The sequence below is a fragment of the Centropristis striata genome, chromosome 23 (genome assembly GCF_030273125.1).
Source record: "Centropristis striata isolate RG_2023a ecotype Rhode Island chromosome 23, C.striata_1.0, whole genome shotgun sequence".
Taxonomy (NCBI): Eukaryota; Metazoa; Chordata; class Actinopteri; order Perciformes; family Serranidae; genus Centropristis; species Centropristis striata.
The window spans coordinates 19,780,889-19,791,286 of record NC_081539.1 but is presented as its reverse complement, the minus strand read 5'-3'; the positions used below and the strand labels follow the sequence as shown (position 1 = coordinate 19,791,286).

The 10,398-nt window shown below is 38.0% G+C and overlaps 2 protein-coding genes and 1 non-coding gene across 3 annotated transcripts in view; 1 reads left to right on the top strand and 2 right to left on the bottom strand.

The window, feature by feature from the left end:
- Positions 1-547: 547 nt before the first annotated feature.
- Positions 548-620, bottom strand: trnar-ccg (transfer RNA arginine (anticodon CCG)). The gene has a single exon. It is a non-coding gene; the product is annotated as a tRNA-Arg (tRNA).
- A 4,184-nt stretch (positions 621-4,804) lies between these two features.
- On the top strand, positions 4,805-6,353 carry prlh2 (prolactin releasing hormone 2). Its single transcript, XM_059326785.1, has 2 exons — positions 4,805-4,967; positions 6,028-6,353. Exons 1-2 carry the CDS (start codon positions 4,805-4,807, stop codon positions 6,225-6,227), a joined length of 363 nt encoding a protein of 120 aa, XP_059182768.1. The 3' UTR covers positions 6,228-6,353.
- A 278-nt stretch (positions 6,354-6,631) lies between these two features.
- Positions 6,632-10,398, bottom strand: part of myripb (myosin VIIA and Rab interacting protein b) — a 137,561-nt gene continuing 133,794 nt past the window's right edge. Inside the window, exon 17 of the mRNA XM_059326786.1 lies at positions 6,632-9,935. Within this exon, the coding sequence (XP_059182769.1) occupies positions 9,892-9,935 (44 nt within the window). The 3' untranslated portion in view covers positions 6,632-9,891. The remainder of the gene's footprint in view (positions 9,936-10,398) is intronic.

The following is a 10,398-nucleotide window of genomic DNA, read 5'->3' as shown; positions in this document are numbered from 1 at the left end:
GTCTATTGAAGGATGCAACAAAAGAGAATAATCTTTGCTGTGTCCTGTGTGTAGTTATACTTAATTAAGATAACATGCCTGACATCAAATACGTCTTTTGTCACAACAGCAGTATAATGCACAGTATTAGACTAACAGGACCTGCATGCAGTGTGAGATGCTACTTTATAGTTTTGATTAGAAGGTCTCACATGGTTTCATTTGTTTGGCTCCTTACAAAGTCGTCTGTGATACAAAGCCTTTGACATATTAGGGTCATTGTATCATTAAATGGCCCATTGACCTGTGACAGAATAAAAAGCAAATGCACAATACAAATTAATATGAATGAGCCATAATCCCTTTATTTATTAACACCCTTGCTTTTCTTAGAGTGACATGTCAAACTGTATTCTGTGAAATAAAAACTCTATTCGGTGAGCTTGATTTTGTCAAACTGTATTCTGTGAAAAAAAAACTATTCGGTGAGCTTGATTGTGTCAAACTGTATTCTGTGAAAAAAACTGCATTCAGAGAAATTGTTTTTCTCATCTAGGTTCTGTTCAGACGACCCAGGTGGGACTTGAACCCACAATCCCCAGCTCCGGAGGCTGATGCCTTGTCCATTAGGCCACTGGGCCGAGTGTAAATGTAATAAATTCGTTTTTTTTACTATCATACATATTTACATTTATTGTTAGGATGTCTTCTAGTGGCTGTAGTATTTATGATGAAAACAAACAAACCAGTCAGGATCGATGTTCATGTCCCATATGAAAAGTCACAGGCTTAATTAATTAATTGCTAACTTTTAATGTGTCATAAGTGATTATTTTAGATTTTTTCCAGGGGGGAAATCCTATACATTGTGCCTTAACGTACGTTCATAACATAATGGACTTAATTTACGTATGTATCTTTAATATTGTAACAAACATAGTTATTTTATCCCAAAAATTGTGTTTTCTTAAGCCTAACCAAGTAATTTTGGTGCCCAAACTTAAGCAAACTGGGAAACTTTCACAACATTAACCATGTTTGTAAATCCAACTGCTTTGTCACAAGGATGTGCTGATCTGCTTCCACCACTAGGACACTAATTTAGGAAATGCTCCTGCTGGTTAGGAACAAATGTCCAGTGTATCGTGTGGGTTAGGAGGATCCTCATGTCTTTTCAATCTTTGTAACACTGACGTCTGATTGTGCATTTATTCATTTGTTTAAGGAACTTGAAACTTGCCACCAACAGGAAATACCTTTAAAGAAATTTCCCTGCTGACCACTGACTTTCCAAACGAAGTCTTTCTAAAAAATGGGAGTCAACCAAACTCGGTCAATGAATGTCCCAGCCCACACACTCTGTGGGTCACGAATTATAAGGCCATTAACAAAATATACTGTAGCACGTAAGCGGGAATGATTTAAACCACAAAGCTTGGCCGGTTTAAGCTGTTAATCATTCTGCAAGCAGGGGTTTCTCAATCAATACCACAATCCTCAAAGCCCTCTTGTCCCACAATAACAAGGAAATATCCTCAATTCTATGAATGAAACGCCTTCCCTTGGTTGCTCTTTATAGGTCATGATTCATTGTACAGTGAAGTAGAAACGAGCCAGAAACCTCCTACTGTTAGATCCATTGTGCCTCCATTCACAGAATCACCTATAACATAGGCGACATGAAGCCATTCAATCAGGTACTAATGACATGGTGATGTCATAGTGTTGCATGTCAGAGGCGGCATTATGACAAAAAAAGAAGAAATCTAGAGCAACGTTGACCTAAACGGTGTATTTTTGAATCAAATATCATGATTTTGTGAATTCTGAGCAGTGATGATTCAAGGAGCCTATGTATGACAAAATGTTTAAGAATAACTGTCTCTAAATAGCACCAACAAGACCATGAAATAGGGATGATCACACATGCTCTGGGCTGGGTATCAAAGAAGCAACAAAAAATTCAGTGTTTAAATAAAGGCTTCCTATCATAAATCACATTAGCTTCATTAGTTGAGGATTCTTCCATGTCGTGGTGTGATTACACATCCGCTGGTCGTTTTTTTCTTATTATTGCAGCCATTTACTCTCCCACAGGCAGTCTGCGTGTCTGCATCACCATCTGATCTCAGTCCATGACACAATTACGGCGGCCCTAATGTGTGAAGGAGAACCAAATTGTTGCCTGAGGGTGCACATGCACATGCTCACGTGCATAGACACTTTTACGTCACAGATACAGTTTGGGAATATTATTTTACACACAGGAAAAGTTTATTTCAACTGGAACATAATGATTCACCCAGTAGAATTACACATTGTAACAAAATTAGTCTCAGAAAGTGATAACAGAAGTCGAGCCTGAGCGATACTGGATTACCAATAATAGGGAGCATGTGTAGAACATTGTGACTTTTGCTGGTAAATGTTATTTTTGTGCTGGTTTATAGTTAGTCCTGTGTGTTGAATGATACTATAAGGACTGATACCGCGTTGAGGGCTTCTTCAGTAATGTCGAAGTGACTGCTGGACAGTCTGTCAATAACACCATTTTAAAATGACCAAAATATTTTTTTCTTGAACTATATTCTAAAAAAAAAAAGTTTTCATATTGGTCCACATATCTTAAATCTCAACACTTTTTCATGAGAACTTACTCCCCATTAAACCAAAATGCATTCTCAATTAAGTTTTGAGGTACACCTTTTTTCTCACAATCTCATTCTTAAGCAGATGGGTAATGTTGGTAACTGAAACAAATATGTTCAAATTTACATATAAGACAAAGAAAAGCAGCTCATGTTCACATTTGAAAGATGAAACCAGTAAAAAGTCTTAAAAAAAGACTTAAATTACTATTTATTATTGGTTTGCTGTTGATTGACTAATTGATTCATTGACAGATGATTTTAAAGTCGGTCACCTTTATTGTCAATTTTCCATATGTACAAGACACACAGTGATCGATACATAAAAATAAGGCTAAGAGCAGGAAATGTGCAAAGTATACAGTAAAACGAAACAAACAAACAACACAGGTGGCGCTCGACTGTAAGAAAATAGTATTTACTATGTAAGTGTAAATTGAAGTCTACATTTACTGCAGAATCCACTGACTTGGATCTGCAAATAAGCACATCTTTCCTCCAATAAGTTACAAATGAAATGAATGAATGATGCACATGTCACAGCACTGTCACACAGTATTGTGACCTTTATGGACATGGTTTTCAGCCCTGAGGTGACTTTAGACCTGAATACATCTGAGTCAGAGAAGTTCTTCTCACCTCGGCCTCTCACTTGTCATTTATCACTTCCACCTGTCAGCACATGCACAGGTGGCGAGTGCTTAATATACCATAGTATGAATTCATACAGTATATTTAAAGCTCTCACTCCTAAACTCCTGAATCAGTTTCACACTCGGATTCACTGATTTACAATATTCTTTTTCCAGCTGCAACACTAAAGCTGCAATCTGGTATTTCATTATGAGACTGGTTTATTTATATTAAACAGACTTTAGAAGCAGTGAGCTGTTTACAATCTTTGGAGTTGGATGTTATTAAAAAGTTCCAAAAGCTTTGTTTCCGGTGAGAAGACAGACTGTCTTGTCCCCCTTAATCAACCTGATGAATGAAAACGCCCACCACAGTTCCCAGTCACTGTCTGACAGACCTACTTGAGGTGGTGGGTCTCCCCGTGTCCACTAATTTAAAGTCGTCGACGTGTCATTGACTTCCTGATGGACTGCTCTGCTGCGTGACAGACATGAGGAAAACTCCAAAACCAAACCTGCTTTGTCAAAGAGGTGGGGAGGGGGGGTTTAAAGAGTGGGAGGAGGGGAGGAGAGGGGAGGGGAGGTATGAGGGGGTGATGCATCCTGCAGTCTGGGATCACTGTGTGTGACTGACGTTCTTGATTCATCATCCAACAACCAGATGAGCAGCAGGATATATAAGCTGGAGCACACCTGCTCAACAACGACGACTTCAGACCTCCGCCAACTGACCTCAGCCTGTTACCAAAGTTCAGGGTAAGGATATATTTCTTCTCTTTGCTTTTCATGTTTTATTCAAGTATCTATCGTAACATACTTGAAAAAATATTCTTCTTTTTTTCTCTTTTCTTTTCTTTTCTTTTCTCGTCTTTTCTTTTGTAAATACAGTATGTTTATGGTCTGTTTTTGGCTCTTAGTGGTGAGTTCAATGACCTTCAACTTTATGTTCCCATAAGGAGTTATTGTAAGATACTTAAATATCCTTCTGCTTGTCTTCTCTGTTCATCTTTATTTTAGATGAGATACTGTTTTTTTTTTTTTAACAATTACTACTGTTCTACATCACTAATGGGAAGGAAAATGTTTTTGTCATTTGTAATTTTACAATTTTTTTTTTGCCATTATTGTTTTGTCTTCATATTGAATCAATGTGTACTTAAAGTGGTTTTAAACTTTCAAGCCAATAATGTCCTTGAGTTGTAAAAAAAAAAAAAAAAAAAAAAAAGATGCAATAATGAGAGGTAAAGTTTACAATGGTCACAACAGTGTGTTTTTATATCCTGGTTAATTCAATCATAATATTTCTATAAGAGCCATCCGTGTTTAGTAGCCTAATACGGTTTAAATAACTTAATCCTATTAAATGTATTTCATCTCATCGACATAATGATAATTAATGGTCGTACCTACCATTAAGATATGTTGATGTGTAATTATATGAGTTTCAGCTGTCCTTGGGTTCTCTTTCACTAGTCCTCTGAGTGGTACTGAACTGACCAGCGTCCCCTCCGTCCCCTCCAGTGCCTTGAGCGAGGACTCCACAGCATGCTGCCTGGGAGAGCGGCTGATGTCCGGCACTGCGTCCTGACGAGCCGCTGGCTGCCTGCAGCTCTGGCGCTCCTCCTCCTCCTCTCCTGCAGCTTCAGCAGCGCTCACAGCACCACGGTGGAGCACGACTTCCACATCGTTCACAATGTCGACAACAGAAGTAAGACTTGGGTTTATTCTTTTTATAGAACATGCAGAATTTATCGAAGAAGTTAGGTGGGATTTAAAAGAATAGAAGTTAAGAAGACAGACATACAGAACAAAGGTGTTTTAAGCTTACATCACTTTGCTTCTGGTCGGTTTTTGGCTCTTAGTGGTGAGTTCAATTACCTTCTTCTACTTTGTGTTCCACTCGGGATTTATTGCATGGTACTTGAAAACATATCTTCTTTCTATATTACTGTTTAATATTATTTTTCACCTCAAAAATGAAATATGTTGTCAGTATGCTTAAGTTTGAAAAACCTCTCTGAGTCACATTTACTGCATGCAAATATTAAAACCGTTTGTTTTTAATTAGAGATATGCTCAAAACTTATTTAGCTCAAAATAAGGATACTATCCTCATCCTCTAATTTGTGGCAGACTAGTTTACCAGGTACCTGACTATTTTGTCACATTTAACTGTACAAAAACAGCACGGTTATTGCTGCATTCATTGATATTATATAGGGATTTGATTAAATGTCTAAATATTTTAGAATTATTTACTTTTGACTGCACATGGTTTGATGATCAATACGTTTTATACTACTTTCCATATACTTCATAATGCTTCTATAATACACAATAAATGTATACATTTTTATATTATACTTTGTACATCACAATGACTTCAAATACATTTTTTCTGTATACTTCCTGAATGCATCAAATAAACTTGTTCTGAACATGAAAATGTTTACATAGACAACAGTGTGTGCAGATGAGTCTATATGAAGTAATTTTTGGGGGGCATGTGGGACAATCTTTTAACCCTCCTATGAAAATTATAATTCTTTTTCTTTAGGACTACAAAATATACTAATTGAAGTTAAAGAACAATAAAATCATACTGTTTTCTGGCAGTAAAGTTTCGATCATAATCATAACTGTGTCATGGTATTCAACCATTGAAAGAGACTTTTAGTGCTCACCAACATTGACCCATTGACCAGAGCTGTTAAAATTGTCTGCATGTTTTGCTTTACTTGTCACTGATGTACTTGTGTGGTGTCCAGGTCCAGAGATAGACCCCTTCTGGTACGTGGGGCGTGGAGTGAGACCCATCGGGCGCTTTGGGAAGAGGCACAGCAGCGTGGAGGCTCTGGGCAGCGGGGGGGTGCAGCCCGTCCTGTTAGGGCTGCTGCTCAACAGCCTCAGAAACAAGGAGAACCTCGGGAAGGTGCTGGATGAGGAAGACGGGGTGTGGTTACCGTGACAGAGTGTCCTCCTCCCCTCATCTACAAGTGTCTTCATTTTTTATCTTGATTGAGGTTATATACTGTTATAGCTCTTAACTGTATTTCTCTCTGACATCTTTTATGAGGCCTTGGTTGAAAGGATCCTTCATACCTGTACATAAAAATGCATTCTATATTGATTAATAAACCAGGATGTTGTGATTATATCCGTTTGTCAGTTTACCTGTATACTTTCTGCAATTACAGGTGCACAACAAACATTTTCTTTTCAAACAGAAAGCTTTAAGTTTGCAAATTTTTATTCATTTCATAATACATTTTTGTCTCAGAGTACTGTGGCACATAGAGAATCTGTATTTTTTGCTGTTGTTAATATTTTCCCCAACATGTCATATGGACCGCAACAAACAATTGCACATAAAAGTGAATGGCCCGCCTGTGGAGCTGAGCACAGTGAACCTCATCGTAGTCATTCACACTGGATTGAAACAGGAACAAAAGTGAGATCTGTTTTTAGCTCTGTGTGAATCTCATCATTTCGGAGTATCTGGGACACAGTTACAGTAAATTAGACTTCCTGTGTGAATCCAGCCCTACAAGTCATGACAATTAAACACAGTCTCTTGCACACAACACGGAAAGATTGGTCGACTATGATTGGGCAGTACACATATTATTCTATATCATATCCATCTTTTCACACATATACATATATTAATAAATTCTGTGATGAGATAATATATTTTTTTACATTAGAAAAATACAGGACACTGATGATTGGACCCTTGTGGCTGTGCTTCTCATGGGTAATTTTACATCAATTTTGATAAAACCAGAAACATGCTTTTATACATCGACACCTCTGGAGAACAAGATTGACAAAAGTACAGGATCAATGTGCAAAACCCGAGAAGTGAAAGGCTGGGATGAAAAGGTCACTAATAGAAGGGGCAGAGCATTCACTCAGAAGATCCTCACACCTTTTAGTTCAGTCCATCAGAAAATACACTTCTGCTCTGAAGCTGTAGACACAGCAAAAACTTTGACAACCGTGTGCATGGCGAACTGATATTCTAAGTGGTCACAGAGTAAAGAAAAATAACTCAAAAAATAAAAGGCAGTATTCTCAAATCTAGTGTTTAAGGAGTACAAATATAGTATGAATCGTACTAGCCGCTCCAAAAATGCCTGTTGACACCCGTGTTTTTGTAACATTTACCATCGTCATTACTGGCAGAATATCAAATGGTAAATGTAGGCATACACTGAAAGCACTTTGAGTCATCACACATGAGAGAGTCTGATAGGATTGACTGAGGAGGGCTCCTTTGAGGAGAGAATAAAGCCTTTAATTTGCAATAGTACTTATTTCAGTGATATTGCATAAAAACGTTCAGTAAGTACAAAAATAAATTGCTTGTAACAAAATCATGGTTTCATGGCATTTGTAATATAGCCCGTCAGACTTCATCATGTAAAAATCTTTAAAAGATTTTCCGAATGCAACACAAAAGTTCGGACATAACCCAATGAAGGGGAAACATGAAAATACTTTTTTGTTTAAATAAAAGGCCACAACTTTTGAAAGTAAACGAAGAAAATGACTAAGAGGAAGAAAATGACTTTGGGTTGAAGAATACTGCATGAGGGAAGGCTGTCAGATCAAACCTGAATGTCAAACCTATATGGAAACTTCTGCTGAGCTGAGTGTGTCTGAGAAACAGACATTAATAATAACACCTTGTTTCAATGTAAAAGCCCACAGCTTCCACAGTAAGGCTGTAGTGTGTGTGTGTGTGTGTGTGTATGGTACTGAGCAGTTATGTTCCAATAATTGGGCAGCACTTCCCAAGTAAATCTTAACAGTTAGCATGTATTTAAGAACTAGTTACTCATTATGGGGAGTACTCTTTTTCACTTTTTTGCTAAGAGTTAGATGAGAAAATTGATACCACTTTTGTGTCTGTACACTAGATATGGAGCTAACGCTGCTAGCTAAAATTAGTTTAAAGACTGATTCAGTGGGAAAGAGCTATCTTGGTTCAAAACAAAATATGCCTTTTTGTACAGTTTTAACAGCAACAAAAAAGTACATTTGTGAGATTTAGAAGTGCTGCTAGGGTAATACTTTTCCCTGTTTTGAACAGACTCAAGCTAACTCTTCTCCCCATTTCCAGTCTTTATCCTAAGCTAAACTAAGCTAAGCTAAGCTAAGAGGCTACATACTAAATGCAGGACTACTGGCTGTTCTCAGCCACTGCTCATATCTATAGCCTACCCAGGAAAAGTATTGCATTATAATTTGTATATAATTTACATAATTATGATTACCCATGGGCAGAAATGATAAAACATCAATAATGACTCTTAATAAATAAATAATTCATTTTGGATCGACGGAGGTTTTAAATCTAAAATGTTCTTCTAGCTGAGAAAAGTGATTAAAAACTTCACAATGTAAAGTCTAAAGGCAGAGCTGAAACTTGCTGGCAGGTGAGAAAAATTACTGTGCATATTCAGGAAACTGTGTAACCCAGAATAAACCCAGAAACTAGAAACTTTTTGATCTATGCGCCACGCAAGCAATTGTTATTGGACTGAATAGGCAGCATCTTTAGGTCCAGTATCCAGTTCTAATAATACATCCATGCCATATACCAAGTAGTTCTGATGAATAAACCTTATCAATTTGTTCCACTTCACACCATTAGCCACATGTTTCAAATTTCGACCATTTTATAATTTGAAATAAAATTTCCTAATATTTCCTAAGATATCACAGGTGCATTATGCAGACATTAGAGTGGTATTCATCTTCCCCTCTTGTCCTCCCGTAAAAAAGCAAATATTTCCCCAAACGATTCATTTTAATATTTTTTTTAGGCTGTCAAATTTCTAAAGTGTGCTTTGTGTTCCATTGTTGCAATCTAGCAATTTAAGCAACAAGAAGGAATTACAAAGATGTTTTGGCCCTGATACTCTGCATATTTAAACACTTATTTTCTGGTAAGTGCATGTATTTTTAAAATGTTTAAAATGTCAAAAGGTGTTACAATCATTCCCCAAATGAGGATTACCATCTGATAGCTGTGTGTGTAAACGGACGATCATCCAAAAAAGCTCTGAAGGGGCTTTACATTGTGATAGGATTCCTCATGACATTTCATTTGGTGAGAAAGAAGATGCAGTATAAAACACGGCTTGGCCTCTTTTCGGGACACTGGATCACAGAAAGTTTCACATGATTTTTCCACGTCTTCATTGTACAGTAAATCACAATACTCTTGCAAATAGATAGAAAAAGGAAATGAGAGTTATTTTTCGTCTGTACAGTTATTCTTTTCAGTTGGGTCGTGAGGAGTGTTTGCAGATTTTTAAGGCAGAGACACAGACTGTCGAGTCATCCTTGCTTGATGTTATGTGCGTGCTGAGGAGGAGAGGATGGAGGAGAAAGTGGAAAAGAGGAAAGAGCCAGTCATCTCTCCTGTGAGGCATCTGACTGGCGGGGTACCGTGCCTGGCTGAGGGCTGAGTGCTTGGTGGGTCACACAGGGCAGGTGTTGGCCCCTGCTTGGCCTGGAGCTTGAGGCGGACACTGGGTCAAGGCACTGGATGAGATGGGCCCCCCCGTCCCTGGGGCTCAGAAGTGGCCCTGAGGGACTCGTTGTGCTGCTGACTGTCACTACGGCCGAAACACTTTCACCTGCTGCTCTGGCTCCAACTTTTCTGAAATGCAAAAAAAGCAACAACAACATTAAGTAAAGCAGCATTTAAAAAATATAAAAAACTCCACCAAAAAGCTGTTGTTGTGCAGAAAAGATAAATATTAACAACCAGTGGTGGAAAGTAACCAAGTACATTTACTCAAGTGCTGTACTTAAGTACAATTTTGATAAAGTTGTACTTTACTTGAGTATTTCCATTTATGTAACTTTTCACTTCTACTCCACTACATTTTTAGGCAAATATTATACTTTTCACTCCACTACATTTAGCTGAGGGCTTAAATTACTTTTCAGGTCTAGATTTAACATGAAATACATGATAAATTTAAAGTCCATCCATCCATTCTCATCCGCTTATCTGGGGCCAGGTCGCGGGGGCAGCAGGCTAAGCAGGGCATTCCAGGCGCCCCATCCACAACGTCCAGCTCCTCCTTGGGGACCCCGAGGCGTTCCCAGGCCAGGTG